Source organism: Taudactylus pleione, unplaced genomic scaffold (assembly GCF_031769625.1).
Source record: "Taudactylus pleione unplaced genomic scaffold, aTauple2 ptg000013l, whole genome shotgun sequence".
NCBI classification, from domain to species: domain Eukaryota; kingdom Metazoa; phylum Chordata; class Amphibia; order Anura; family Myobatrachidae; genus Taudactylus; species Taudactylus pleione.
Window position 1 is genome coordinate 2,551,542 of NW_028284416.1, and position 26,806 is coordinate 2,578,347.

General features: G+C 46.3%; 1 protein-coding gene across 3 annotated transcripts; it reads right to left on the reverse strand.

The window, feature by feature from the left end:
- Positions 1 to 1,737: 1,737 nt before the first annotated feature.
- Positions 1,738 to 26,297, reverse strand: CDK16 (cyclin dependent kinase 16). 3 transcript variants are annotated; one of them, XM_088470049.1, is made up of 17 exons: positions 26,143 to 26,297; positions 17,429 to 17,564; positions 14,961 to 15,119; positions 10,164 to 10,294; positions 9,918 to 10,043; positions 9,321 to 9,377; positions 8,946 to 9,060; positions 7,750 to 7,844; positions 7,584 to 7,646; positions 6,901 to 7,024; positions 6,652 to 6,772; positions 5,410 to 5,507; positions 5,229 to 5,334; positions 5,101 to 5,143; positions 3,664 to 3,754; positions 1,960 to 2,031; positions 1,738 to 1,820 (listed from the first exon to the last, which is right to left on the reverse strand). In XM_088470049.1, the coding sequence occupies exons 2-17, from the start codon at positions 17,553 to 17,555 to the stop codon at positions 1,780 to 1,782; spliced, it is 1,569 nt and encodes a 522-aa protein (XP_088326175.1). In that variant the 5' UTR covers positions 17,556 to 17,564; positions 26,143 to 26,297; the 3' UTR covers positions 1,738 to 1,779. The 3 variants fall into 3 exon arrangements, with proteins under 3 accessions (XP_088326175.1, XP_088326185.1, XP_088326194.1); XM_088470059.1 differs by lacking the exon at positions 14,961 to 15,119; XM_088470068.1 differs by lacking the exons at positions 14,961 to 15,119; positions 17,429 to 17,564 and having other exon boundaries at positions 26,143 to 26,295.
- Between the last annotated feature and the right edge of the window lie 509 nt (positions 26,298 to 26,806).

Genomic DNA, 26,806 nt, shown 5'->3' on the forward strand with positions numbered 1-26,806 from the left:
CACAGTGCAGATGGACAATGACCCCAAGCATACTGCAAAAGCAACCAAAGAGTTTTTTAAGGCTAAAAAGTGGAATGTTATGCAATGGCCAAGTCAATCCCCTGACCTGAATCCGATTGAGCATGCATTTCACTTGATGAAGACAAAACTGAAGGGAAAATGCCCCAAGAACAAGCAGGAACTGAAGACATTTGCAGTAGAGGCCTGGCAGAGCATCACCAGGGATGAAACCCAGCGTCTGGTGATGTCTATGCGTTCCAGACTTCAGGCTGTAAATTGCCTGCAAAGGATTTGCAACAAAGTATTAAAAAGTGAAAGTTAGATTTAGGATTGTTTAGTTTGTCCCATTACTTTTGGCCCCTTAAAAAGTGGGAGGCACATATAGAAACCGTTGTAATTCCTACACCGTTCACCTGATTTGGATGTAATTACCCTCAAATTAAATCTGAAAGTCTGCAGGTAAAGCACATCTTGTTTGTTTCATTTCAAAGCCATTGTGGTGGTGAATAGAGGCCAAAATATGAAAATTCTGTCAATGTCCCAATATTTATGTACCTGACTGTAGCAGACTGCAGTGAGTTAAACTGCTGCGGTTTTCAAATTGCTTTCATACACAGAGAATACAGAAGCTCTTATTGCTTTAACGAAACATAATGTATGAGGAAATGGATCGTGCTGAATAACAAATGGTCACGTTAAGGGATAAATTCATGCGGAGAGCAAAGTTTGGTTTTCACGGTTTTAATAGTTGTTCATACATCTGATATGTAGCAGGAAGAGGGTTCGGAGCCCCTGCCTTGCTCCTCCCCTGGGTGACAAACTAAAAAAAAAAAAAAGGTATCTGACTAGGGAAGGGAGCACCTGTGCACGGTGGAAAACCACAGTCTTTCCCTGTTTCTACATATCCTTTTCTGTTCTCTATGCAGTTTCCCCGAGGACTTGCGAACAAGCCCCGTCTGTAATACTGACTTGCCTCAGGCCCAGCCCTACATCTTAATTCCTGAGAAAAGTAAAGTGACTTTACCTCAGAGACAGATTTGTCACCATTGCCCATGACTTACGAACCTTCGCCACACAAAGAGGAGGGTAGGAGTGTATCACACACAGCATAACCTAACTCAAGAGTAAGTAGGGGGGGGGGTTTAAATATACAGCCCTTCCACCACTGAGTTGGAGCAGTGTCTAGACCACCTGCGATATCCATCATCAGCGCCAGACCCTCTCTTTTCACAAATGTTCCTCACTCATTTCTACCAGAACCGTGTCCTCACTGAGCAACCACTAAGTCTCTACTATGCTCTGTGGTCTATACAGCTCCCACCAGCCCACCCTTACTGGGATCCCTGAACATAAGTCAAGCTGGAACATTTGATTAGAGTTGGAAGGCACCAGCTCTTCGCCAGAGTGATGTAGTATGCAGATGTTCTCACCAGATCACAACTGAGTCTTGGCCAAATCTTCATGAAGAGTATCAGAGCAGAAGGTAGAGGAGATAGGACCAGCACACAAGGGAGAGCAAGGAGAGGATACAGTATGACACACGGCAGGGAGTGTGGCAAAAGTTCCCCGGAGGAGCAGCAGCATATCAGCACATAGTGTCCGAACGGGAAATATAATATGGGTATTATAGATGCCACATGCTGGCACTGCCTAATGTCCACGTTCACTTGTCCACCAACTGCAGGCGACCAAGAGCAGTCTCTGGCAAGGTTCTGTCCCCGGCCTTGTCTCCGTCTGTAGGACCACACTCGTATTGCTAAGACAAAGCTCCAGGGGTGTTCACCCAAGAACGAGGCTGAGCCTACGGGACTGTATGTGAACTGGGAAAGAAACAAAACCATCCTTTTAGTGGTCATCCATCGTACACGACCTTGTGCATTCTGCACCTCCCTTTTCCATACCCCGGGCATATTTGCCCTTTTATTAAAAGTGAGCACTATACCGAAACCTGGGTCTCACCTGGTTCAGCCACCGGCCTGTGCTTATTCTCCTCTTCCAGATGTGTCTCTTTCAGTGCAAAGATGGAAGTCGCTGGCAAAAAAGTGAGAAAAAGTTTTGGTTACATTTTTATTTTGTTAGTTATTTGACACAGGTAACTTTTTCATGATGGCAGCTGTGGGGAAGTTGAATATCAAATCCAATTGTAGGTTTGCGCAGTGTATGTACACAGCGTGGAGGGCACCCCCTTGGACTAGTGATCTCATCAGTTTCCTAGAAAACTGGTATGCCGAATGTTGATTGCACCCAGGACATGGCTGCTCCCACTCTATACAGAAGCCATTTGAAGAATCAGTCAACCCATGACAGATGGGCATTCATTTATCCAATACTTGGGAGACAAGAGAACCAGGCACGTCCCCATCACTAGAGGACTCGTTGTATTCACAGGGATAGGAGCCTTTAGGGATATGCAGTATGAGCTGGAGCTACAGAATCATGAACAGTTATTATTTAAAAAAAAAAAAGTATAGATACCCTAAACGAAAACCTCCTTTTAAATGACCCATCCTCAATATAGCATGTATTTGTAAACCAAATAGGGGATCCTTTTAACTAAGCCAGTGGTACAGTACAGGCAAGTAGATTGCATCACTGGACTCCATATCTGTACTGTTGTACAACATCATAAAGCTCTACTGAAGGTCGGTACATTATGATAAAGCTCTACTGAAAGTCTGTACAATGGGATAAAGCTCTACTGAAGGCCAGTATAATGGGATAAAGCTCTACTGAAGGTCCGTACAATATAATAAAGCTCTACTGAAGGTACGTACAATATGATAAAGCTCTACTGAAAGTCCGTACAATGGGATAAAGCTCTACTGAAGGCCAGTATAATGGGATAAAGCTCTACTGAAGGTCCGTACAATGGGATAAAGCTCTACTGAAGGTCGGCACAATATAATAAAAGCTCTACTGAAGGTACGTACAATGGGATAAAGCTCTACGGAAGGCCAGTATAATGGGATAAAGCTCTACTGAAGGTCCGTACAATGGGATAAAGCTCTACTGAAGGTCGGCACAATATAATAAAAGCTCTACTGAAGGTACGTACAATGGGATAAAGCTCTACGGAAGGCCAGTATAATGGGATAAAGCTCTACTGAAGGCCAGCACAATATAATAATGCTCTACTGAAGACACATACAATGGGATAAAGCTCTACTGAAAGTCAGCACAATATAATAAAGCTGTACTGAAGGTCAGTACAATGGGATAAAGCGCTATTGAAAGGTGTAGTTCAAGAGCTTTATGCAGGGAAAGTAGAAGACTACGGTGCATACAGTTATGGAATGTGGGGGATTCCCAAGGGGTAGTGACCCCTTCCAATTTGCTTAAAAGGTGGAGGGGCACAATATTGAGTAGTTGCCCAAAAGTGGACAATCTTTTAAAAGGCAAGGGTTCTCTATTCTAGTCCTAAAGAACAGGTCATGTTTTGTGGATGTCTTTAATCATGCACAGTTGAGTAAATCTATTTTTCTGGGTCAGTAATTATCCCACCTGCTTCCACAGCTGGAAATCTCCAAAACATGACCTGTAGGGGAAACTTGGAGGGTTGAGCCTTAGAACCACTGTTCAAAGGAGTTGGACAGGCAGAAAATGAGTAGAATTGTTAGAAGTGCCTTCACAAAAGCATATATAGAAGAGACTATTATTACTTACTGTCTGGTAGCTTGTGAATCCTTTCCCCCAGTTCCTGGAAGTAGACGTGTTTCATGGCTTCCTCGGCTGAGATCCTACTCCTTCCTTCCAGCTGTGAAAGAGAAAGCTGGAGGCTGAACTACTGGTTACCCAACTGCTCTAGTCTACAAGTTGCCACAACCTTACGCTCCAGGGTCTTCATCTAACATTCTCCTCACACAAAGAACCTCACAGCTGATGTCGCTAGCCAATATACTGATATTTTATGACTGCCATCAACTTCATCTGCTGCTCTCAGATGCCAGACACCCTTACTGTAAGCTTATAGGATTTATAAGTACAAAATCTATAGAAAAGCAAATTTAACTCTTCTCCTATCAGTAATCAATCACTATTACAGAATTTATCTAGTGTTTTCCTGCACCTACTGCCATCTGTGATGGCCTAATCTTATGTCATCTTTTGTCACTCACGACCGTGTCACAATACAACTCATCTGGTTTGAACTGAGTAGCAGGATTAGATTTACCGACGTTGGCTTGATGATCTGGTGATGAGGGCCGCTATACAGTAGACTATCAATGCTGCAGTCATGCCAAACAGCCCCTCGGCGCGGCAGGTCAGTGCTACTCTGCTAGCACTAGGCATCTTTTTTCGGCCAAAATTGTGTCTTAGGACCGTATTCAATTGCCGGCGAAAAGTTCTCGCCGTGACGTAATTTTGCCATGCGAGAACTTTTCTCCCGTATACAATTGCAAAGAGATTCCGCCGGTGCGAAAAGTCTGCGCCTTGTAACCAGCGGACAAGATTCGCCTCTGAAAGGAGCCGGAAAAAAGTGCAGTTTCGGGGGCTTGGGGTGCAAAGTTGCAGAAACACTCCTGCAGCCTTGGGACAGCCCCCCAAAGGTAAACTGCGTCAAAAAAAGTTTAAAAAATACTTTACATCACCCCAATAAAAGTACTTTCGGTTTGGGGGCAAAAAAAAAAAAAAACGAAGTTGGGGGACAAACTTAAAAACTAGCGAAAGAGACTCCAGGGGGTCCCCCAAGTGTGCCCAAGCTGTTTTTTTTTTGTTTGCAGGTGGTTGCTGAAGGCACGTTGTCAGTGCATCTTCTGGGGGGGGTGTCAGGCCGATTTCCGATGATGGCGAAAAGTCTGGGACTTTTCGCCGGCAATTGACTACGGGCCTGAGTTGCAACGTGATGCAACTAGGCCACCAGGAGACTGCACTGATTAATTTTACTTAAACTTTTGCATCTATAACCCCTAAAAAAATTATGGTTTGGGTAAGGGATGCCGATGCCGACACAGAGGTAAACTGTCTAACCCTCCCCTCCCGCTTATCCCTAACCCCCCCTCAGTCTAACCCTACTTACCGTTGAGTGGTCAACGGTCGGGATGCCAATTACATTGCATAAATATATATATATATATATTGTTTGCATTAGCAAGACCCTACCTGTAGCAGCTTAGAGAGAAGGTTGGCTCCATCTGAATCCAGCCTGTTGAGGACAAGAAACAGATTTGGATGGTCAGTAAGTATCAAATGGATGGTCAACGATCTGGAAGCTCCTTTTTGGCCCATACCTGGCTGCGTGTTTCTGGATAGGATCTGGTTGATATTTGGGGTAACTATAGGATTTAAATTCTTCATTAGAGAGGATCCCGGGCCACGTCTCCTCCGTAGGTGTGCCTATAAAGAATAATAGATGCGTTTAGTTACAGCGCTCTGTCATCATCCCGTACGTTGTGCAAGTCAATCAATTACCGAGTATCCGAAAAATAAAGTGCAGCTGTTCCTCCACGGTGGATCCTGGGAAAAGAGGTCGCCCTGTAACCATCTCATAAAAGATGCAGCCAACGCCCCTATATTAAAGGGAAAAATAATTTACAACTCCAGTATCCTTATGTGGTCCACACGACATCCTACAATGGAGACACACACAAATCATTCATCATCTTCCAGTCAGATTGTAACAAGCTACTTATTTGAGAGCTACATAAGTTTGGATCTTGTAGGATCTTCAGACTTTACACATAAGACCTAAAAAGACAAAAATAGTTCTCCACCTAAAATCCCTTTGTTTGACTGTAAAAAAAAGTTTTAATGTGTGCGGCCCGCTTCACACTCCCCAATATCATTACCTTTTATTTTATACCAAATAAGTGCCATACAAAGAGATACAGCTCTCAGCACACGTTACAACTTGATGAAGTCTGCAGCATAGGCGAAACGCGTAGCTGGAATTGACAGCAGCCCTACATTGCAAGCAGGAACTGATTTACCACTTAGGTTTGAGGGGAACCGCCACTGAAAATCCTTGCTTAAAACTTTATGTGAGGCTCATTCCCCACAATACCGGTATTGTAACTCCGCTAAAATATGCTAAATGTCCGCTATTGTCAATCCGGGACTAAAACGCGTTGCTGCATGTTGTTGCTCGTTTACAAGTGATCCGTATTCCCAATTAGGAGGAGCCGTGTGTGTTGGAAGTTTCTGCTCAAACAAGTTTAAATTAAATTCTATGAGGATTTGACACTATTCGGTTCGGATAACGAACACTAACTAACGAGTGTGCGGCTTTGAGAGATAAACAAAAACTGTGCACAATTGCTGTAATGAGTAAGGTGGATTATGTATGATGCCAATACGGATATATTGATTTGTTTATATTTGTAAAGTCATGTTTTACTGTATATCGTTTTTTTTCCCACTAAATTCTGCTTTTAAGATAAATAGGTTCACATGCTAAACTTAAAATCAATAATTAACGGATTCTATTTGAGCACTAGAAGAGTGCAACGTCAAATTTTTTTGTTGGGGGTTTCATGTCATGGGGAGCCGACAATTTCCCTTATCCTTGAAGCAGATGCAATATTTAGTCTTATTGTTTTAATAAACTATATTTTTGTGAGTTTGGTTTGTTTTATTACTTTGCACGATATCATTCGAACGTCCCACTGCCGTACTTATCGTACGGTTCTACCACTCAGTCTCCACTTTACTCACCACATGTCGATCTGGGTGGAGTATTCTGTGGACCCGAGAAGAATATCTGGTGGCCGGTACCAGAGAGTCACCACTTCATTGGAGTACGTCTTGGTGGGGATAGATTTGGCTCTGGCCAAACCTAGAAAAAATGTAAAAAAGTATTCAGTATATATATATATATATATATATATATATATATATATATATATTAAATACTGCAATATTAGCCAATAGCTTTCCATTTTATAAAAATTCTCCCCCACTGACCAAAGTCGGCGAGTTTGAGCTCCCCTTTCTCATTTATCAGCAGGTTCTGCGGTTTGAGGTCTCGGTGCAGAACTTTGCGTCGATGACAATACGACAGTCCCCGAAGAAGCTGGAAAAGAAATAGCTGGAAAAAAAAAAGAAGAAGGGGGATAAATATTTTTTTGCATGGAATAAAAAAAAAAAATACAAAATAATCTGCTGCCGCCTCCCTCCCGCAGCACAGGCCCGCCCGCTGCCGCCTCCCTCCCACAGCACAGGCCCGTCCGCTGCCGCCTCCCTCCCGCAGCACAGGCCCGCCCGCTGCCACCTCCCTCCCCCAGCACAGGCCCGCCCGCTGCCGCCTCCCTCCCCCAGCACAGGCCCGCCCGCTGCCGCCTCCCTCCCCCAGCACAGGCCCGCCCGCTGCCGCCTCCCTCCCGCAGCACAGGCCCGCCCACTGTCACCTCCCTCCCACAGCACGCGCAAACCTGCTGCCACCTCCCTCCCACAGCACGCGCCCACCCGCTGCCACCTCCCTCCCACAGCACGCGCCCACCCGCTGCCACCTCCCTCCCACAGCACGCGCCCACCCGCTGCCACCTCCCTCCCACAGCACGCGCCCACCCGCTGCCACCTTCCTCCCACAGCATGCGCCCACCCGCTGCCACCTCCCTCCCACAGCACGCGCCCACCCGCTGCCTCACCTTGACATTGTGAAGGTTTATTAGGTTCCCACAATCATCCAGATACTGCTTTAAATCTTTGTCCTGTGGGAAAAAAATAGTTTTCAGTCTATAGAAAGTGCGCTTCTATGAGTCATACCGACACAAGAGCACCTCCAGTACACCGTGCGCCATCCCCACCACTCACCAGATACTCGAAGACAAGAGTCAGGGTCCTCTCAGTGTGAATGATGTCATGAAGAGTAACAATATTTGCATGTTTTAAGTCCTTCAGAAGAGAAACTAAAAGAAAAAGGACATAGAGAGCAGACTTAGCCAGCGGTCACCTTCGGAAAACCCGCTCGTTACTAGACTGCAACCTGGTTTGGCCTTTTAAAAAATGACTTTAATTCTAGCGACTGAGCCAGAAAGGTACAGTTTATTACATTCGGGCCCTAACCTAAAAACCCACCTCTCTACTAGACTGCTACCTACTTATACTACTCCTGCCAGTGTTGCCAAATCTGAAATTAAAACCAAGCAACCAACAAGTAGAAAACAAGCCTAAAACCATCGAAAAAAGCCCAATAAAAAAAAGCCCAATTTATGGGGGTGTCTATTTGTCCTCACTCATTACCTGCCTAACTTCCTTTACTGCCCTCTCGTCACTAACCAATATATTAGAACTCCTAATTCTTGTTACCCATCTCATTCCCCTCACCAATTTTAGGCCGGGTACACACTAGGACATTATCTGCACTAGATGTCGTTTCCAGGCAAATTGGAACGTCATATCGCGCGGATCGTACAGTGTGTATGCCCAGTTGCACACTCCCTTGCCAGTCTTCAGCTGGGTACACACTTGCCGATGTGTGTACCCCAGCGATGCGATGCCCGACCACATGATATATCGGGTGGGTGGTACACACTGCACGATGCGTTGACCGACAGCCTAATATGTCGGGCACCAGCATCTGGGTTGTTCCATCGACCACCTTGCTGGTTTGGAGCAAACAGGTTAAGACCAACTCCCATAGAAGCTAGTGATGGTCGTAGATTACTACATCATAGTTGTCCTACACAGGAGGTCCACAAGAGAGCCATTGGAGAAGATTTACTAAGCGTCGGATTTTCATAGCCGGCGACTTTGACCGATGGATTTCATTAATCTACCCCATATCATAGATTCCACACCCATGTCCTAGAAAGCCACAATCCTTTGACGTAACCATGTATTAGAGGCAGACACTTTCAAACATGCGCCCAGTTCTTTGTTAAAGATCAAGATCCTCCCAAGAATGCATTGTTGTGGTGGGCACAGCCAAGAGAGCCATATTCCGGCAAACACCCATCCTACCATAACTTGAAAGACACTACCTCACCAGCTACGCTTGGCCTACTCACCTTCTCGGATGGCGGTACAAGGAGCCCCCTCCTCATGTTCCAGACGAATCTCTTTAAGAGCTACCAGATTCTCCGTTAGCTTACTACGGCCCTTGTAAACAGTAGCATAGGTGCCCTAGATATAGATAAAGAGACAAGCGGTATTTAGTCAGCTAGAGAGGCTGTCACCCGTTGTATCCATCCAAAGCCGTAATGTCCCTCTAAGACAATCTTCCCTTTCTGTGTCCTGTCTTCAGTCCCACGGCCATTGAATAAACTCCCCACTCCCCCAACATCTAACCAACTACTTTTACTCTCTGCTCCGAATGACCGCCACCCCTAGACCTCTCTCGCACCTACCGTCATAGTCTGTCTTGGTCATGTGTCTGTACGCACCTCTCCCAGTTTGTCTAATTTGACGTAGGTCTCCAGCTTTCCAAAACCAATCTCCGACTGTAAGAGAAAAAGGGGATCACTACCAGCAGGCAGAACAGATGTAGGGATTCCCACCAAAGAATATTGATATTCCACATATCTCCTCTACAGTTCACCCCCCCCCCCCAACTATTTACCCCCTCCTTGTAGAATGTAAGCTCTCGAGCAGGGCCCTCCTCTTCATCTCTTGCACTATCCTTACCACCAGTGCTCCTCCACCTTCAGCGACCCTGACACTGTCCTCCCATCTGTATGATGGGTACAGGATCATCGAGAGCTGTTGTGTCTGATTACCACTCACCATAGAGCGCGGACCTTGGCTACAGCTAGTTGCCCTACCCTTCCCCCAGTGCTCGTCACTGCCTCCCTGTGCTTTGTATTTATGCCATGCTTCACTGCTGCGAATTGTATTTATGCGGTTTACTGTATTTTGTTTTTAGGTCTACCTCTTGTACGGCGCGGCGTACGCCTTGTGGCGCCTAACAAAAGATAACAATAGTAATAATAGTGAACGTGGGTCATCCCCTTTGTAAACGGCATGTCCCAGAGTCCACTCACCAGGGAGACTCGCCTCAGTCGCCTACTCAGAGGTTTATCAAACTGGGGGCTACTCATAGCCAGTTTCTCCAGGTAGCCCTCGGGAAGACGGATATCAGCAGGGAGCGACAGACGCTTATTAACATCCTGTTTGGGAAGGAAGACACATATTAGCCGTCTGGCAGGAATCGAGTCGAGATAAGAAGGGGGTGGGAGATGTTAACAGATTAACAGGCGATAGTGAAGAGCACAGATCACCGCTCTCACCTCTGTGGATATTTTGCGTGCTGCGTTGTTCCTTATTCTCAGTCGGACTGGCGACTGTACTTCGTCCGACGAGCCAGAGGCTTGGTCACTCTCTCCGTCTGAGCCCATTTTCAGGTCTTCGTGTACAATCTCTAGAGAGGGGTGGGGGAAACAGATCTGTCACAAGAAGGTGGGGCTGGAAGTCGAAGGTCATACCAAGACAGGTTAAAAGAGTCCTCCGCTTTCAGGCTGTACTTCTGTCCAAGCAGATTCGTCTATGGTCAATAGATATGGACCACAGAAAAGCGGCAAGAGAAATAAACAAGTCTGCCTCAACCATATACTTTCCTGAAGGCAGAGTTCCCCTTTAACTACTAAGCCACTAGGTCAGGAGCCCCCGTAGAAGAAACACTGATCTGTGAGGAGAAATCTCTCCATAATTGGTAATCGATGGAGAGACTGGTACAATTAGAGGGTCTGAGCACAGTGAGTGACCCTCAGGAGACATACCATGAGAGAGATGACATGAGTATTCACAAAGTAAGACAGACTGAGTGCAAAATGGTTCCAGGAGAATGAAGCATGTATGTGGCTTAGGAAGTGCCATGAAACGTATGAGGGGAGGTGCAGAGCAAGCGCATGTTAAAAGTGTTAGAGGGCGTGTAATGCCTGCATAGTGTAAATGCCAGAGGGTGCGCTGCCAGCTCCATGAAGATTCCACACAGGGGGCCCTAGCGCCAGCGCCGTCAACAAGAATCTGGAGGGAAAACGTTCGTGTGGAGAAGCCAATGTCTGTGGTGGGGGATGGTGAATTGGAGCTATTGTCATTGCACAGGAGGCTGGTACCAAAGTTTACCAGAAGGAGGAAAATGGGAATGAATGTCCGTACACTTAAAAACACAGGAATTTTGGTGAACACCAGCGCAGTGGTGACAGAACACACACGCTGCGGCACAGACTTGCCACGCACACCCACATATTGGAGAACTGACAGGACACAAGGCTCTCGCTGCTTGAGAATACTAAACGCCACTTAAGCCTTCCAGTGTATTGCTACAGTCAGGACACAACACGTGCGTTAGTAACGAGCAGTAAACCAAGATGGCTCCAGGCAGGTTCATTTCAGTTATTTCACCTCTTAAGGAAGAATATAATATATTAATTAGCAAATCCCTTATTTCAACCATGAGGTAAAATTCACTTTGCCAAGGATCATGTGACTAAGGAGAATTTGCATATTCGAGAACACAGAGCTGCCTAAAGACTTAGGGCCTGATTCAGAGCCGGACGCAATTTGCGGACGGTCGTTCAGGAAAAGGGGGTGGCTATTCAAATGAACCGTTCGCTCTTTGTGCTCTGTTCACGCCTCTATGTCTGAACGAGCGAACAAAACTTGCGGTCGTTTTTTGGATAACTACGCCCCCTGGCCGCTCGCATCCTACGTCATGTCCGCTATTTATTAGATTAATCGAGTACATCGACCAGCGTATGAACTGCTCGCTATTCTTGTGGTCGGTTTTTCCTACCGCAATCTTGCGAGCAGTTCTGACTATAAGATAACCCAGTGACGTGGTCCATGATGCTGCTATATTAATTATGCACACCCATAAAACGCCCGTTTTGACCTTTAAGCACGCCTGCGTTCGGATCTCCACTCCCCGTTTTCAAGCACCTTCCCCTGTTACCACCCACTTACGCCTCCTCCTGTCACTCATATTAGCAGGCATTTGCTATTTAGTGAACAAACGATTTTGGGCCGCACTGACTGGTTCGCGCATGCGTATTATGATCGGTATGCATGCGCAGTTGGGCAAACATCGCTCGGAACGAACGAGCGGCCGCTTACGAGCGGCTCTGAATCAGGCCCTTAATCCAATTTAAAGGCAACCTGTTGACTGCATGGTGGGGGCAGCCATTTTGTGGACTGAACCGCTAGTCATGTGACTACAGCTTACCAGTTCACTAGGAATAAGGTCTGTCACTGAGGCACAGAGAGGAAGGAGACATTTTTTGGACTAATGCAATATCATAATGATACTTAACCAAGACAGTAAAAACAGTGGTTCCTACTTAACATAAAGGCTCAAATTTGTCTCAACCCACAAAAGGCTGCCCCCACTATGTGCAAGTGAAGGTTGTTCTCAAAGAGCTCACGTTCCAAGTGATGGGGGGGGGGTTACCCACAGCAACCAATCAGATATGAGCTGTCATTTATCTAGTACATTCTAAGTAATAATATCTGTTTCTAGAATCCCATTGACTGCTATAGCCAACACCTCCAGTTGTCCTCTTTAGAAGCTTTCATAAATCTCCTAATTAATAGCATAAATGTTTATTTATTGTATGTTTTTGTTCTTGCTGTGCCAAAAAGTTTTGGAAACAAAAATTATAGAAATGTATAATCATATGTAAAAACTGATCTACATGTAGTGAAGAACATGTGAATGTTTTGTGAAGAAAATATGGTATTGTCCATAAAAGCCAATCAGATGTTTGCTTTCATTTTCTGAACTGTACTAGAGAAATAGCAGTTCAGTTCCGATTGGTTTCTGTGGGTAACATCATGTTTTCTACCTAGTTACCTGCAGAACACTTTCCAAGTGTGTATCCCCCATTTGGATCCTCTAACAGCCATCTAAGCATTGAAAATATCTAGTTACAACCTTTTACCCTTAAAAAAGGGGAGTATGCAGTAGCGAAACACGTCAAAGAATCCAACTAAGGAGTCAGAACCAGTAATGCGGAACGTTTATTCTTTATTCTACAGGAGGGACTGTTCTTTACACTAACTCTTTATTCATGGATCGGCTGGTCAGGGCCTTAACAAGGGGTGGGCGCGCGGTGCCACCAGCCATGGCCTAGGGGGCGGCACCATCACTCCCCTGGCATTTTGGATTGCAGTGTGCCTGGTGCACCCTTAGAATTTTTACCTGGTCCCGGCAGCCTCGCCCTCTCGTCATGATGTCATTTCATCTGTTCGGGGCCTACATAAGGAGGAATGCGCCCTGCTATAGCCCCGATATAAGCCAACCCCTCTGTTAATTTGAAAGAGCTACATATTTAAATAAGTACTGAAACACATTTATTATATTATAACATACCTACCAGCTCTGCCAGGAAGTTGCGGGAGACTCCGGTAGTCCTCTGCAACCTGTAAGAGTGGGTGGATCTCCTGCATCCTGCCCACTTGAAGTGGGCAGTATGGGAAGTTAATACCGGGAATCACAACCCATATAGAGGTGGGCGAGGTGAAAATTACTCGAAACGCGCCATTTTAGTTCCACCCTTCCACGACAACCTGCGGGGCCTAATGCTGCTAGCCCGTCCCCACTCCCTCAACTAGCCAGCTTCATCTCCTTTCCGAGGTTCTCCTGGTAAGGAAAATAAAAAGTAGGCAAGTATGTATTAATGCTAGGCATCACCCACATAAGCACTGTGTATATTTTTTATATTTATGAGAATGCAGATTATCAAATCAAAAAGAGATAGTTCCCCTGATGGCAGTGGTTCCCTGTGGATATATAGGAGTCACTGGGTGGCACAATGGCACAGTGGTTAGCACTGCTGCCTCACAGAGCTGGTACCATGGGCTAGATTCCAACCAGGCCACTATCCGTGTGGAGCTTGTATGCTTTTTTTTCATGGCGCTCAGGTTTCTGCCAGTCCAAAGAAAAAACATACTGGTAGGTTAAATGGCTTCTGCAAAATGTGTATGCAAGGAACTGCAATGGTGGCGCACTATAAATCAGCAAAAATAATATGGAATAATGCGCAAATATCTGTTTACCTCACAAACTAGCTGCCATATTCTGCGCCTAGGCAACAGGCACACACCGCGTTCACCACTAGAGGGCAGCGAAACCTCTGACTATTCCCCTCATGCAATTCTAATAGGCAACAAAACAAACTGAATACATGTATATTGGCCAATAAATGCTATATGAAGATTGTGCGTTGATATTTTTGGTCCCAGGAAAGAATGTAAAGAATTGGTTGGAAAAAAAAAAAGAAATGGTCATATATTCAAACATACCTCTAGCCAGTATGTGCGGGAATATAAACAACATCAAGATTTATAATGGTATGTACTGAGTGAACATTCCACCTCTGACAGATTAAATCATTAAATGTTTAATCATTAAATGCAGACGAGAGCTTGGCCAGCTCAGATTATTGGTATTAATTATATTGGGAGTTTTTGTAGCTTTCATTGATTAAATGCTTGCGTGAAAAAAACAAAAAGGCCCTTTTTTTTTTTAACTTCCAGCCCTCACAAAAGTTTTCTGTGCCAGAATTAAGGGACAATAGAGGATGTGAAATAACCGACTGTAGACTGAGAATTAACACCAGAATTCTCCATCCTGTCCAAACTGGCAGAACCCAGGAGTCAACATGGCCAGAGAAAAATTTTAGGATGCCCCCCTCACCCTCCGCACCTGAGTTTGCTGCATTGCTTCGTTATAACCAGTGTCAACTCCTGGGGCGGGGCTGCAGCGCAGTCCAAAATTCAAATACGTGTGCCACACCAACTGCCAGTCAGTCCCGTCCGGCGATGTTTTGGGTGGCAGTTGGTGTGGCTCCATTTGAATGTTGGACTGTGCTGCAGCCTCACCCTCTGGAGCCAACACTGGTTATAACCAATACCTAATGCAGGGCGATGACCGTCTCTATCCCACAATAACACACACACGCAGCAGTGTGTACACTGAAACAACACACGTGACTGGACGCTGTGCAGACACACGGCATGTAGTGGCGGTCTGCGCACACAGAAAGACTTGGATGTGCATACATGGTTCTACAGTTGCGCACACGTACCTAGTCGGCTGCTCCGGTTCAGATAAGAGCTGAGGCTCCGGCAGACGACACTGTGGGGCCGGGGGATGGGCGGCTTTTGGAAGGAGCTGGCGGTGTAGTGGTGCAGGAAGGATTGCATGCTGTGGGACGAAAGGCTTCTCCCATTTCGGACGATGGGCTCTGAGGGGCAGGACAAGAGCAGGGGAAGGAAGGGTAAAGGCAGGACAAGAATGGGACGGAATGGGCATAGATCCAAAGCAAGACAACAGGAGGAGGGTGGTTGGGGGGGAGGGAGGGAGGGATGAGGGTACGGGAAACCATGGCACAATCACAGAGAGAAGGGAGGCGGATGAGGAGTTATTTAGATGGTGAAAAAAGTTGAAGTGACAAATCCAGGGGAGGGAGAGGTGTCAGAGAGGGAAAAACAGTAAGGGAAGAATAAATTAACTTAAAATAAAGAAATAATACAGATTAAAAATAAAAAAATAAATAAAATAAAAGCGGAAAAGATAATCCCTAGATTTTTACCCCAAACCAGCAGCATGCAAAGCGGCACTCACCAGTGTGACCTCCAGTAAGAAACCACTTGTGACCATAGTGTTACCTCCAAGGTGCAATATAATAAACGGTGCCACAGACACTGGCACAGCCGATGCCAGTCCCCATCACATGGCAAGATACATGTATCCTTGCCAGCCTTCTGGTTCTGATGTACATGAGATCTAAGATTGAACCTCTGTGCGAGTCTTTTTAAACCACTACTCATCCTAAACCGTCATCAAACCAAAATGCCAACCCGCCTCTCCTGGTCAGCCACCTACCTCATAAGTCCTGTACCCCTGTCATGCCCTCCTCGCAAACTGATCACTTATCTTGTCCATCTTACCATCAGATCATTATTTACTAACAATACTAAAATAACTTACTGTAGCTACACTTTCTATTATTGAGAAATTATGTAGTTATAAAGAAAAAAAAAAATAGTCGCATCTAGGAGGAAAAAGGGGTTCAGGAGCTGAAACTGGGGAGCGTATAAGCCTGTATAGGGCCAAAACATTTGTTGTGGAAGTAGCAGCTAAGTGGTCTATTTATTAGTGTTCGAGATGGTCAGTAAATTTGCTTACGGTTGGAGCCCACGCCTGACTTACCAGTTTCTCCTACCCTTGCCTCCAGGATACATTCTCTTTAATGCCATACAAAGATTTAATCTCCCTAGCCTTTCCCAAAACAAAGCTTTCACCTCCTCTTAGAACTTGCTCCTCACCACGCATTTCACCGTTAATGCTCCCTAGTCCCATCAGACATGTGCAGTAGTGAGCAGTGTTTTCATACACCTGCACTTATGTTCCCACCACGCATTTCACCATTAACTTTCCCTAGTCCCAACGTGCACTAGTGAACAGTGTCTTCACACATGCAATTATGTTCCACACCACGCATTTCACCATTAACTTTCCCTAGTCCCCTAACATGTGCACTAGTGAACAGTGGGCCTGATTCAGAGCCGCTCGTAAGCGGCCGCTCGTTAGCTCCGAGCGATATTCGCACAACTGCGCATGCGTACAGCTCGTAATACGCATGCACGAACCAGTCAGTGCGGTCGAAATTCATGTGCTCGCAAAATAGCGAATGCCTGCTAATTTGAGTGACAGAATGCGGCGTTTGTGGGTGGTAACAGGGGAAGGTGCTTGAAAACGGGGAGTGGAGATCAGAACGCAGGCGTGCCAAACGGTCAAAACGGGCGTTTTAAAGGGTGTGCATAATTAACAAAGCAGCGTCATCGACCACGTCACTTGGTTGTTTCTTAGCCTGAACTGCTCGCATGATTGCGGTAGGAAAATCCAACCACAAGCACAGCGAGCAGTTCATTCGCCTTTCGATGTACTCGATTAATCAAATAAATAGCGGAGATGACGTAGGATGCGAGCGGCCAGGGGGCGTTTTCTACAAAAAAAAGACCGCATGTTTTGTTCGCTCGTTCAGACACAGAGGCATCAACAGACCGCAAAGAGCGAACGGTCAATTTAAATAGCCAGCCCCTTTTTCTGGACGAGCGAGCGCAAATAGCGTCCAGCTCTGAATCAGGCCCTGTGTCCTTCACACATGCAATTATGTTCCTCATCACGCATTTCACCATTAACTTTCCCCAGTCCCCATCAGACATGTGCACTATTGAGCAGTGTTTTCACACAAGTTTGTAGTTATCTTCCAGTACAGTAACTAAGGTAAGTTCATTCTATGGTGTGTACAAATAAGTGATTGTTACAACACTTGCACTCTCTTTTCTGCAGCTGTCTGCCTTGCTGATTTCGACACCCCAATCACCCACCTTTCTCCTTCATCCCAGCCATAATTAGCGATAGCGTACTTTTGACATTTCAGAGCCAACCTGCCATTCCAAGACCTTCACTCAGTCAGCACGAGCATTGGTGTCTGCTATACACTCACCTGTGCCCTTCATCCATCCTCTCTTTGTTAGGATCACTTACCGTTGTCACTGCTGCCGTTGTCTTCCACAGTGATCTGTTCCGAGTGATCTCCAGGGCTTTTTTCTGTTGTGCGCCCACCCCGAAGGGTCATAGAAAGCTGCCTCTTGATCTTCTTCATCCGGTCCATGGCTGCCAGCTGCCAGAAAGCAGGAAGGTGAGATTACAGGGTAGAGTCAAGGGAGGGGGTGGAAATGGAATGAAGACTGGCAAGGAGGAGAGGAAGAAGACCAGAAGAAGGGGTCAACAACTAAAACTTGCCGTACACAGAAGGATAGTCGCTCAGATCAGCTGATGAAAGGCGATAAGTTCAATATCCCGGCACATGGTGTTCCGGCAGTCAGAATGCCGGCACCGGAATAGCAACCACTGGAATCCCAAAGTTAAATAGCAGGGTTAGGTTTAGGCACTAGAGAGGGAGGTTAGGTTTAGGCACCGGGAAGGGAGCGTTAGAGTAGGGAGAGGCAGAGTGTTAGCATACCAATCGAGAGGTGTCGATATGCTAACTCTGTTGGGATACCGGCGACAGGATTTTGACTGCAGGGATCCCGAATGCTGGCATCTCGTACACAACCCCTCCTGAAGGATTATAGCGGAGTTTTCAGATATGAAGCATAGTCGTTCACAGGCTAAAAGAAGGCCCGTTGTGTGTTCTGATGTTTTGTTTGCACTGTCGTGCAGTCTATGGCTGGCCTAGGTCAGAGCTAAAAAGGAAAATCTAGGGAGAATAAAAGGAATTTAGGGAGCTAAAAAGGAAAATCTGGGCCTATACTATGTTCGGTTCGGTCTCAATCATTTTTGAAAGGAGAGAAGGTCTTCAGTAATGAGAGATCTGTGTCGGAATTATCAATCTAGATTTAGGTCTTCCACACCAAATTGCTTCTTTGGCCGTGCAGATCAGCAATTACAGTAGAGATTTTCTGCTTGTGTATATTGTTTGGAAGAATAATTGTTTGGGCACAAAACGAAAACTTCCTTTAGTGAACATGGCTTAAAATACAATAAATTAGTTTGCACAAATATCTGAATGTATTCTCATAGTAGATGGAAGGTAACCAGGAACAGGAAAGGGCATGGGGAGTAGATGGAAGGTAACCGGCTACAGGAAGCCAATGGGGAGTAGATGGAAGGTAACCGGCTACAGGAAGCCAATGGTGAGTAGATGGAAGGTAACCGGCTACAGGAAGCCAATGGGGAGTAGATGGAAGGTAACCGGCTACAGGAAGCCAATGGGGAATAGATGGAAGGTAACCGGCTACAGGAAGCCAATGGGGAGTAGATGGAAGGTAACCGGCTACAGGAAGCCAATGGGGAGTAGATGGAAGGTAACCGGCTACAGGAAGCCAATGGGGAGTAGAGGGAAGGTAACCGGCTACAGGAAGCCAATGGGGAGTAGATGGAAGGTAACCGGCTACAGGAAGCCAATGGGGAGTAGAGAGAAGGTAACCGGCTACAGGAAGCCAATGGGGAGTAGAGGGAAGGTAACCGGCTACAGGAAGCCAATGGGGAGTAGATGGAAGGTAACCGGCTACAGGAAGCCAATGGGGAGTAGAGGGAAGGTAACCGGCTACAGGAAGCCAATGGGGAGTAGATGGAAGGTAAAGGGCTACAGGAAGCCAATGGGGGGTAGATGGAAGGTAACCGGCTACAGGAAGCCAATGGGGAGTAGAGGGAAGGTAACCGGCTACAGGAAGCCAATGGGGAGTAGATGGAAGGTAAAGGGCTACAGGAAGCCAATGGGGGGTAGATGGAAGGTAACCAGGTACAGGAAGGGTTCTGGGTACAGGAAGGGCTTGGAGGAGTAGAAGAAAGGTAACTGGGTACAAGAAGGGCTTGGAGGAGTAGAAGGAAGGTAACTGGGTACAAGAAGGGCATGGAGAGTACATAGGAAGCAACTGGGTACAGGAAGGCTATGGAGAGTAGATGGGAAGCAACTGGGTACAGGAAGGCTATGGAGAGTAGATGGGTGGTGACTGGGTACAAGAAGGGCTTGGAGGAGTAGAAGGAAGGTAACTGGGTACAAGAAGGGCTTGGATGAGTAGAAGGAAGGTAACTGGGTACAAGAAGGGCATGGAGAGTACATAGGAAGCAACTGGGTACAGGAAGGCTATGGAGAGCAGATGGGAAGCAACTGGGTACAGGAAGGCTATGGGCAGTAGATTGGTGGTAACTGGCTAGAGGAAGGTGATGGGCAGTAGATGGGTGGTAACTGGCTAGAGGAAGGTGATGGGCAGTAGATGGGTGGTAACAGGCTACAGGAAGGTGATGGGCAGTAGATGGGTGGCAACTGGTTACAGGAAGTAGATGTGAGGAAACTGGGTACAGATAGAGGAGAAAAAAAGAAAGGTAATGGGGAATAAAAGGAAGGTAACTGGGTACAGAGATTTGAATGACTCTTGGGTTACAGTGAGAGTACTGGGATTGAATGTTCACGCCATGGCTGGAGGGCAGCAGGGCATCTGGTGTGAAAACGGGCACCTAAAAGGGGGTGTGTCCTTAAGACGCGTTCCCTTTTCGTCACTGTAGAGGGTGTGCCCGTCACCCACGGAGATGCTGAGCAGCATACGGCACACGGCATCTATTCACACGACAGTGCCTGTTTCACCCTAACTTTTCCCACCCGCGGGACACTGCAGCCTGTGGGTGGGGACAGCAGCTGGCCGCCGCCATAACAGCAGGGCGAATTTTAGCGTTTCAAAATCGGGCAGGGTACAACGGGCCCACTAAAACAGCCTAGCGGGGATGCTAATTGAAGGAAGGTATCTTGGACCCTGCAGAGTATTGGACGGCTCTTTTTTGGAATTGTAGAAAGAAAACTGGGCACAGGATGTTTATAGGAATTGGAGGTAGGTAACCTAATATTAGGGGTAGGGGGGAGGAGGAGGAGGAAGGTGACCAAGGGTTTATGAGTAATGGTGAATTTCCCATACTGAAGGGGAGGAAAGGGTGCCAATGAGAGGCGCGAGACACAATATTACCACATCTGTGTACACTGTGCAATCATTATCTATTTGTGCACATTCCATACTCTACAATCCTATTATCGGGTACAGAGAGCAGCGGCTGCAGCCTAAACTTGTACTCACTGCAGTCCCTACATCCCAATCCCTTCCCTCAGGTAAAGTACAGTATACCCAAACACCCAGCACTGTCACTACAGCCTAACCTTGTTATATACAACCTAATCCTGCCCACACTCCCACTTCCATACACCAATCCTGGCCTTTATAATATTCGTATTTACCCGTATCATCACCACTGCCTAACATAAATGTCTGTTCCTATATACCCGTTATATACGGACCATAAAACTGTCCTAACATATATTCCCACACATTCTTTAGACATTGGAGGGGGGACTACAATAGTGCAAATATCTAGATGTGCAATAACCCATAGCAACCAGCCATAACAGCAGAGCATTCCTCAGGGAGCAGTAACAGCGCATGGTTTCCATGTTTCCTAGCAGGTGCACAGGTACAGTCATTACTGGCTGACACATTCTAAAAGATCCATACTTGTGATTCTGTGAGGAGACCTGGAAAACATGCACTGTTAGTGTTCCCAGAGGAAGGAGTCTGGGAAACACTGCATTATGGCAATCAATGCTATTTATTGATTGATTGTTGTTTGCCTTTACTGCATGTAATACATGGGTTAGTAAATAATACCCCTTTCACACTGCAATGCCGGGTTACACCTGGTGTTTTGTACATGGATCCATTACGGGTGAGACCCCTTTCAGACTGGCGGCCTGACCCAGTTTATTGCCGGGTCGATGACGTCACCAAAGGCACATGCCGAGCCCCGGCTCTTCCTATGCTGTGAAAGGGACCCGGGTCGTATTGACCCAGGTTACCCATTCAGACTGAATCGCAAGCCAGGTTGAACCCGGGTTATTTCACATGGGCCCTTTCACACTGCACAATAACCCGGGTTGCTGCGCGTTCACATGAAATAACACGGGTTATCGCTGGCAGCGTGGAAGGGGTATAAGCAATCACCATGTTTTATCAAGAATCGATATGATTCACCGGCGGTTCAAATCCCGGCAGCCCGACAGAGGAGGAAATCCCGATCGTCCCCAGGTAAGTATAAACTAACCTAATTTTACCCCCTAACATTCCCTTAGGTGTGCCTAACCCTAACCTCCCCTCTAAGCGCCTAAACCTAACCCCCCCGTTCCCCGCCTCCTAAATCTAAGTCCCCTCGGGGGGGGGCCTAACCCTAACCTCCCCACGGAAGTGCCTAACCCTAACCCTCCCTCCCCCTAGCCTAACCCTAACCCTAACCTCCAAGGGGGTGCCTAACCTTAAGTCCCCCCCGGGAGCCCTAAACCTAACCCTCCCCCCCCCGCGTGGCTGTCCACGCCAGGCATCCTTTCGATCGGGATGCCGGGCACAGGTCTCCCGGCGTCTATAAAATGACAGGCGTCTAGATTTAGACGCCTCTCATTTAACCCTCGCTGGGATTAAGTATTCTGGAAGCCGGCGGTCGGCATTCCGTCCGCCGGCTTCATAAACGTATACCTACGTATAATCTACTGCATATCAATCATGTCTCTGCTATTCCTAATTCCCCCAGACTCTCACTATATGATAATCCTGCCTGCTGCTAGACCTATACATCCTAATCAGGTCTCTGCTATAAACCCAGAACTCTACACCGTAATACTGACCTCTCTGCTGATCCTATTTAAAAATACATCCTAAGTATATATTTGCTATTCTCATGCACCCAGTGCTATCACTATACCACAATCCTAACATATATTCCTATATATCAATACATCTAATCACGTCTTTATTTACATACACCCAGTACTATCACTTCGCCACAACCCTGAGCACTCTGCTATAACCCGGAAGCATTCTAATCCTGTTTCTCCCATTCCTATACACCAAGCTCTACCACATGTCACAATCCTAACCTCTCACATATTCCTATACATACTATTTATGAGTCTGATTCGCTTCTTCACATCGTACTTTCACTATACCATAATCATGTCTCTGCAATTCCTATATATTCACAACACTCATTACAGCCTAATATCATCCAACTATTTCCATGCCCATTTACGGTACTACATCCTAATCCTACCTCTCTGCTATTCCTATCCAACATCTACATCCTAATCCTACCTCTCTGCTATTCCTATCCAACATCTACATCCTAATCCTGCCTCTCTGCTATTCCTATCCAACATCTACATCCTAATCCTACCTCTCTGCTATTCCTATCCAACATCTACATCCTAATCCTGCCTCTCTGCTATTCCTATCCAACATCTACATCCTAATCCTGCCTCTCTGCTATTCCTATCCAACATCCTAACTCCCTGCTTCTATTCCCATCCAACATCCTAATCCTACCTCTCTGCTATTCCTATCCAACATCTTCATCCTACCTCTCTGCTATTCCTATCCAACATCTACATCCTACCTCTCTGCTATTCCTATCCAACATCTACATCCTAATCCTGCCTCTCTGCTATTCCTATCCAACGTCTACATCCCAATCCTGCCTCTCTGCTATTCCTATCCAACATCTACATCCTACCTCTCTGCTATTCCTATCCAACATTTACATCCTAATCCTACCTCTCTGCTCTTCCTATCCAACATTCATCCTACCTCTCTTCTATTCCTATCCATCGTCCACATCCTAATCCTACTCTCTGCTATTCCTATCCAACATCCTAATCCTGTCTCTCTGCTATTCCTATCCAACGTCCAAATCCTAATGCTGCCTCTCTGCGATCCCAATCCAACATCCACATCCTGCCTCTCTGCTATTCCTATCCAACTTCTACATCCTAATCCTGCCTCTCTGCTATTCATATCCAACATCCTAATCCTACCTCTCTGCTATTCATATCCAACATCCACATCCTGCCTCTCTGCTATTCCTATCCAACTTCTACATCCTAATCCTACCTCTCTGCTATTCCTATCCAACATCTACATCCTAATCCTGCCTCTCTGCTCTTCCTATCCAACATTCATCCTACCTCTCTTCTATTCCTATCCATCGTCCACATCCTAATCCTATTCTCTGCTATTCCTATCCAACGTCCAAATCCTACTTCTCTGCTATTTCTAACCAACATCTACATCCTACCTTTCTGTTATTCCTATCCAACGTCCACATCCTACCTCACTGCTATTCCTATCCAACATCCACATCCTACCTCACTAATATTCCTATCCAACATCCACATCCTACCTCTCTGCTATTCCTATCCAACATCCACATCCTACCTCTCTGCGATTCCTATCCAACGTCTACATCCTAATTCTACCTCTGCTATTCCTATCCAACATCCACATCCTACCTCACTGCTATTCCTATCCAACATCCTAATCCTACCTTTCCTATTCCTATCCAACATCCTAATCCTACCTCTCCTATTCCTATCCAACATCCTAATCCTACCAATCTGCTATTCCTATCCAACATCCACATCCTACCTCTCTGCTATTCCTATCCAACATCCTAAATCCCTGCTTCTATTCCCTTCCAACATCCTAATCCTACCTCTCTGCTATTCCTATCCAACATCCTAATCCTACCTCTCTGCTATTCCTATCCAACATCTACATCCTAATCCTGCCTCTCTGCTATTCCTATCCAACATCTACATCCTAATCCTGCCTCTCTGCTATTCCTATCCAACATCTACATCCTAATCCTGTCTCTCTGCTATTCCTATCCAACATCTACATCCTAATCCTACCTCTCTGCTCTTCCTATCCAACATTCATCCTACCTCTCTTCTATTCCTATCCATCGTCCACATCCTAATCCTACTCTCTGCTATTCCTATCCAACATCCTAATCCTGTCTCTCTGCTATTCCTATCCAACGTCCAAATCCTAATGCTGCCTCTCTGCGATCCCAATCCAACATCCACATCCTGCCTCTCTGCTATTCCTATCCAACTTCTACATCCTAATCCTGCCTCTCTGCTATTCATATCCAACATCCTAATCCTACCTCTCTGCTATTCATATCCAACATCCACATCCTGCCTCTCTGCTATTCCTATCCAACTTCTACATCCTAATCCTACCTCTCTGCTATTCCTATCCAACATCTACATCCTAATCCTGCCTCTCTGCTCTTCCTATCCAACATTCATCCTACCTCTCTTCTATTCCTATCCATCGTCCACATCCTAATCCTATTCTCTGCTATTCCTATCCAACGTCCAAATCCTACTTCTCTGCTATTTCTAACCAACATCTACATCCTACCTTTCTGTTATTCCTATCCAACGTCCACATCCTACCTCACTGCTATTCCTATCCAACATCCACATCCTACCTCACTAATATTCCTATCCAACATCCACATCCTACCTCTCTGCTATTCCTATCCAACATCCACATCCTACCTCTCTGCGATTCCTATCCAACGTCTACATCCTAATTCTACCTCTGCTATTCCTATCCAACATCCACATCCTACCTCACTGCTATTCCTATCCAACATCCTAATCCTACCTTTCCTATTCCTATCCAACATCCTAATCCTACCTCTCCTATTCCTATCCAACATCCTAATCCTACCAATCTGCTATTCCTATCCAACATCCACATCCTACCTCTCTGCTATTCCTATCCAACATCCTAAATCCCTGCTTCTATTCCCTTCCAACATCCTAATCCTACCTCTCTGCTATTCCTATCCAACATCCTAATCCTACCTCTCTGCTATTCCTATCCAACATCTACATCCTAATCCTGCCTCTCTGCTATTCCTATCCAACATCTACATCCTAATCCTGCCTCTCTGCTATTCCTATCCAACATCTACATCCTAATCCTGTCTCTCTGCTATTCCTATCCAACATCTACATCCTAATCCTACCTCTCTACTATTCCTATCCAACGTCCACATCCTAATCCAACCTCTCTGCTATTCATATCCAACATCTACATCCTAATCCTACCTCTCTGCTATTCCTATCCAACATCCTAATCCTGTCTCTCTGCTATTCCTATCCAACGTCCAAATCCTAATGCTGCCTCTCTGCGATCCCAATCCAACATCCTAATCCTACCTCTCTGCTATTTCTAACCAACATCTACATCCTACCTCTGTTATTCCTATCCAACGTCCACATCCTACCTCACTGCTATTCCTATCCAACATCCACATCCTACCTCACTACTATTCTTATCCAACATCTTAAACCTACCTCTCTGCTATTCCTATCCAACATCCTAATCCCACCTCTCTGCTATTCCTATCCAACATCCTAATCCTGCCTCTCTGCTATTCCTATCCAACATCTACATCCTAATCCTGCCTCTCTGCTATTCCTATCCAACATCTACATCCTAATCTTACCTCTCTGCTATTCCTATCCAACGTCCACATCCTAATCCTACCTCTCTACCTATTCCTATCCAAAGTCTACATCCTAATCCTGCCACTCTGCTATTCCTATCCAAAGTATACAATATACATGCTGAGCCTTCCCCCACTATTCCAATCCTCCGGTATTACACTACATCATGATCCTTTTTATGTCATTCCAATTCCAAACCCCCCCGGGTAACACACGGCATTCTTTCTCTGCTATTCCCCTCCCTCCCGGTAACGGCACTACATTCTCTGCTATTCCTGCCCCCACACTGCGGCGCTCTGGTTGCTATGGGGGAGGGAGGGGGGTGGTTGCGGGTGTGCGGGGGGACCTCACTGCTCACCCTGGGTGTGTAGGGCAGGGGGTCAGTGACATGGAGCAGGCCCGGCCAGTTCCCTGTAATCCTCTGCCATTGTTCCTGTGCAGCACTCCCCCTCCTGTGCGTCCATCTTCTCCTCCTCCTCAGAGTCCTCCTCTTCCTGCCCTCCCTCCGCTGCTGCTAGTGATATGGTGTAAGGGAGGTACTGACAGCAATGACAGCAGGGTGCTGCTAGTGATGTGGTATAAGGGAGGCACTGACAGCAATGACAGCAGGGTGCTGCTAGTGATATGGTGTAAGGGAGGTACTGACAGCAATGACAGCAGGGTGCTGCTAGTGATGTGGTATAAGGGAGGCACTGACAGCAATGACAGCAGGGTGCTGCTAGTGATGTGGTATAAGGGAGGTACTGACAGCAATGACAGCAGGGTGCTGCTAGTGATATGGTATAAGGGAGGTACTGACAGCAATGACAGCAGGGTGCTGCTAGTGATATGGTATAAGGGAGGTATACTGACAGCAATGACAGCAGGGTTCTGCTAGTGATATGGTATAAGGGAGGTATACTGACAGCAATGACAGCAGGGTGCTGCTAGTGATATGGTATAAGGGGGGCACTGACAGCAAAGACAGCAGGGTGCTGCTAGTGATATGGTATAAGGGAGGTACTGACAGCAATGACAGCAGG